Here is a 4,902-nt window from a genome sequence, read left to right on the forward strand (position 1 = left end):
GTCTAATACTGAACGATGACAAAACCTTGTCGAAACGTTGTACATTTGCTGTTATGTTACACTTATATTAAAGTTTTTCTTCATTACCCATTCAAGCCGTCTCCAACCATTATTAGTCTCAAAGTGGGTTCCTCGTCGTCTAATACTGAACGATGACAAAACCTTGTCGAAACGTTGTACATTTGCTGTTATGTTAAAGTTTTTCTTCAATACCCATTCAAGCCGCCTCCAACCATTATTAGTCTCAAAGTGGGTTCCTCGTCATTGAATACTGAATGATGACAAAACCTTGTCGAAAGGTTGTACATTTGCTGTTATATTAAACTTGTGTTAAAGTTTTTCTTCATTACCCATTCAAGCCGTCTCCAACCATTATTTTCCACAAGGTGTACCTTTGCCTTTCTATAAAATAGAATCCACATACAAGAACTTTGATCATGCTTACCTCTTCATTTTCAGTCTTCAGTGAAGTAAGGCGTTTGTTGAGTTGTTTGTATCTCTGTTCTACCTCTTCCTTTATAGCTTTGTCTATGAACAGCTGAGATACCTTCAGTGAAAACAATCATTTGTCAAACAACTTTTCTGTTGCAGCTGTAACAGTAATAGTGTCAATAAATGACATTTTTTTCTAGAGAAAAAAGTAATATTTTATTCATTTTCAGTTATAGCCTCACCAGCAGCTAAAGTCCTTGATGAAAGTGTGAAACCAAAATATCAGGCAAATTGATTTTTTTTTTCTTTCTTATCTGGATTTAAAACTTATTTATTTATTTACAATATGTCTGAAATACTCCAATCCTTGTTAGTGCTCTGAAAAGAATGATTCTTATTACTTGATTAATGGAATGATCTCGTTCCATTCTTTTACAGCCCATAACCAACTGATCTCTTAACAAACTTGTTAATTATTGTTTGAAGAGTCCTGTAGAATATATTAACATGAATTTTAATATATATTATTCTAAACTTCAAGATGACATACATAAACTTTACAACACCCCAGTACCGCTTTCATACAGTTTCCACAACACGTAGAAAAATCTCATTAAAATTTGAAAGACTTTCTAAAATTATTTTGCAAATTCATAAATCTTTTTTCTAATGTTCCTCAGACGTTTTTTAAATTCCATTAGATCCTGACAGAAAAAGTCACTATATGTCCGTATGAATTGTATACGAGGCTCGTACGAGTCTTTGAACATATTGTTACGAATCTTATAACCTACTATTTTGATATCTTTGTTCAAATTTAATTTTGAAATAAATTTACCAAACTAACAATTCTTTTAAGCTTTAAAAACTTTAAACAAGTTTCTGTTCTTTTAAACCCACACACAATCCAACCAATTTGCCTCTCTTCACTGGAGATCCAAGTGTGAAAAGCTTAGATTACACAGAACATAAAACTTCCTGAACATTACTTTGATTTTATATTTAGAAGCCATACTTTATAATCAATAGGATCACTGAAATAACTTAAAACTTGGGATTTTCTAAGTTTTACTCACATAATCTACAATGATTTGTGAACATGTTCCCAATAACAACTCATGAAACTTTGTCACAAACTTCATCTATCCAACATGTAACTTACACGGAAAAATCTTTATTTCTATAGAAACAATATAAGCAAGAAATAAAAAAAAAGAAACAATGAAATCTAGTAAATAAATATCATTACAAAAAATTACCTGATCTCCTTTATGAGCTTGAAATTCAAATTTTTTGGGAACCATAAAGGCTGAATTGTTATGTTCTAGAAAGCGTCGTTTATCTACTCTTGCATCCAAATTATCCACACATTTCATCATGCGATCAATACCATTTTGTTTCAATTTTTGGAGACATTCTTCTGCACTAACATACATTTTCAATGTGCGTCCAACACAGGTGTAGAACCCAAAATCCATACACTAGATGAGAAAAATTCAGCAAGATTAGGTAATCTTTTAATATTATCTTACAGGGTCCATAAAACTAAAAACACTTCCTGAATATTTTTAGCCAAAAAAAAACCCTAACTCAAGTTACATAAGTGTCTTTGCAATTCTCAAAACTTCAAAATTCAAATTGTAAAGTCTGTACACTTTAGTAATAATCATTTATAGTATAGAATTCCTAAATGTCACTTGCCCAAAGTCAAAAGTATAATTTCTTTTTAACTTTTAATAACTCAAGAAAAAATCCAGAAATTATTTTTTAGGGAGTTACAGTTATTATTATTATTTAAGAGTACCTGAGTAACTGTTCTACATGTCAAACTTCTACCAAACAACAGTATACTGTTTGACCAGTTTTCAAATACTGGGACTGACTTTCCCAACTGGGTCGAAATCATAAGATCCCGCAACATTCTCAAAATTTCACTTACTATCTTGTTTTCATAATAATTGGCTGTATTAGCAAAGCTTACAACTTTGCCTAAAATTTTATTGATTATCAATACTTTTAATTTTATTAATTAAATTAATGTTATAACCTTCACTTTAATTCCCCGAACATTTGTCTTTGGTCATTTTACCGTATTAAGAAACTAGTTACATAAATCACATGACCAAAGATTACTCATTGATAGCTATTACTTAACCTGATATAAAACAAATAATTACCCTGTATTAATTCAGTATTAGACGACGAGGAACCCACTTTGAGACTTTTCCACAAGGTGTATCTTTCCATTTCTAAATGTAATTCACGTAAATTACCAAATAAGAAATGGATTACTACTACTTGACAAAATATTAGATCACTTTCTTATGATCATTTCTGTGTGTATGCGACACTGATATATCCTTTAGTATCAAATAAGAAAAGAATTACTACTACTTGACAAAATATTAGATCATTTTCTTATGATCATTTCTGTGTGTATGCGACACTGATATATCCTTTAGTATCGAATAAGCAGATACTCATTAATCTACTTTGTAACTTTTCTTTAAACTACTGTTTCTCCAACAGTGGTAACATACAAACACATAAAAATTTCATCAAAATTTAAAAAGAAGCATATTAAAAAGAAAATCAATTGTAAAGTCTACATCTATCTGGTTATTAGGGCCTCTCATTTACAGAAAGCGAGAGATTTATTTCAAACATACTTACATCCAAGTACTCTTCCAGGCTGCCACCAAATAACTTTGGCTGGCCTACAACTGGAGTCTGGCCTATTCTCTTTTTCTTTGTTCGATGTGGCAAGGTGTGCGGCCGCAAGACAGTACTAGGTGGGGAGTCACCATTGCTTGATTTAGCATTTTCAATAAGTATTGCTCGATGGATCAGTTCTGCTTTAGCTTGGAGCCGAGATATGAGATTACCATCCAGAGTGTATTTTCGAAATTTCTACAATTTTTAAAATTTACAATTTTTTTTATTAAAACTTAATGATTTTACTTTTCAAATTATAATGTGTAAAATACTTAAATTAATGAATTGATAATAAAACTAAAAAATTAAAAAAACTTTTTTTCATTTTCAATCTCCTCTAGTTTCAGAGCTAAGTAAAAGCAGTTAGTTGATGAATTTACCAAATTAAAAAAAAAAATCACTTATTGTTAAATGGGTTTAAGTATTGAATTGGACGTTTGTGCTATAAATATATTAAAAACTTGTATAGCATAAAGAAAGGCAGGAATTTGATGATATATATGATTAACAAATTAACACAGTATAGTTAGTATTAAATCAGAATGTATAAGATATAAATTGTACCATTATATAACACATGCACAAGTAGTATTACATCAGAATTTATAAAAAAATAAACTGTTTTTTTACAAAACTGTAATTTTAAAAACCATTGCTTTAACCTAAGGCAAATAAATGTTGTCCAGTAAATAGTTATTGTTCCAAAAATCAGAAAATTAAATAAAAACCCAGTTTTGTTACCGCTTAAACTTTTTAAGTTGTTTAAACATTAGAAATAATTCTACTAATGATTTTCACCTCTATTTTGTAATTTCTGTAAGGATTAGTAAAAAATATCATACATTTAAATAGAAGTCTTCTGTTTCTTGTCTGTCAGCTCGCAATTTTAGAGCAAGAGTTTCAGGTTGCCTTAAGCCATTTCTGTTGCTACTATCTTCAGAAAATACCAGAGAGCAGTCATAGTCCTTAATGCTGATCATGTCCAGTAAAGATCGCTCTGCTGTCTCCAGGGTTTTCCACACCTAATCATTTTTATTTTGCAATGTTTACATATGCTTAGAAAAACTTTCTTACCCAACAATACATTATTGACCATACCATATTTTACTTAAGGGTTGTCTACAATGTAAGCTGAAAATTACAAATGATGTGAGAAAACACCTGCTTTCCCACATACTTACAAAGAAACAGAAAAACATTTTGCAAAACTAAACATTTTTATGTCATCACTTAATCAAAATTTTAATTATAAGCAAAAGGTGAGTTTGCAGTAAATAATAACAAAATATAAATATACAAGAACAGAAGCTACAATCGGTAGCCTAAATCTATATGTTCTAAAAGCAATAGTAGAATAAATACAAAAAAAGGGGAGATGTTTAGTCTATGAAACAAAAGTTATCGTGTAATCACTAGACGACAAACACCACCACAACAATGCCACACTCCTACCAGTTTTGGTTATGTATAAGAAATGTAACGTATGAATTCATTATACGAGACAAACCCTGTAATTTAAATCATTAAATGTGCACAATAGAAGCAGCATCTTTTATTCACTTGATAAAATTACAGTGGAAATATATTTCCAGTATTTATCTGATGTTTAGTTTCAAGGCTACACTAAAAATGAGGTAAAGGTTCAGTTAAATTTTAAGAGTTGTATAATACAATACCATCATCTATAAAAACTCTAGTTTGAATTTCCTCTTTCCTAACCTTATTTTTAAACAAGTATTTTCATCAAGTATATAT

At 30.0% G+C, this 4,902-nt stretch overlaps 1 protein-coding gene across 1 annotated transcript in view; it reads right to left on the minus strand.

Moving 5' to 3' along the window:
- LOC106472380 (SLIT-ROBO Rho GTPase-activating protein 1-like) overlaps window positions 1-4,515 on the minus strand; it is a 19,328-nt gene extending 14,813 nt beyond the window's left edge. The window contains exons 1-2 of the mRNA XM_013933019.2: window positions 3,990-4,515; window positions 3,106-3,342 (exon numbers count right to left, since the gene is read on the minus strand). Coding sequence (XP_013788473.1) covers window positions 3,106-3,342; window positions 3,990-4,127 — 375 coding nt within the window. The 5' untranslated portion in view covers window positions 4,128-4,515. The remainder of the gene's footprint in view (window positions 1-3,105; window positions 3,343-3,989) is intronic.
- Between the last annotated feature and the right edge of the window lie 387 nt (window positions 4,516-4,902).

This window comes from Limulus polyphemus, unplaced genomic scaffold (assembly GCF_000517525.1).
Source record: "Limulus polyphemus unplaced genomic scaffold, Limulus_polyphemus-2.1.2 Scaffold5285, whole genome shotgun sequence".
Taxonomy (NCBI): Eukaryota; Metazoa; Arthropoda; class Merostomata; order Xiphosura; family Limulidae; genus Limulus; species Limulus polyphemus.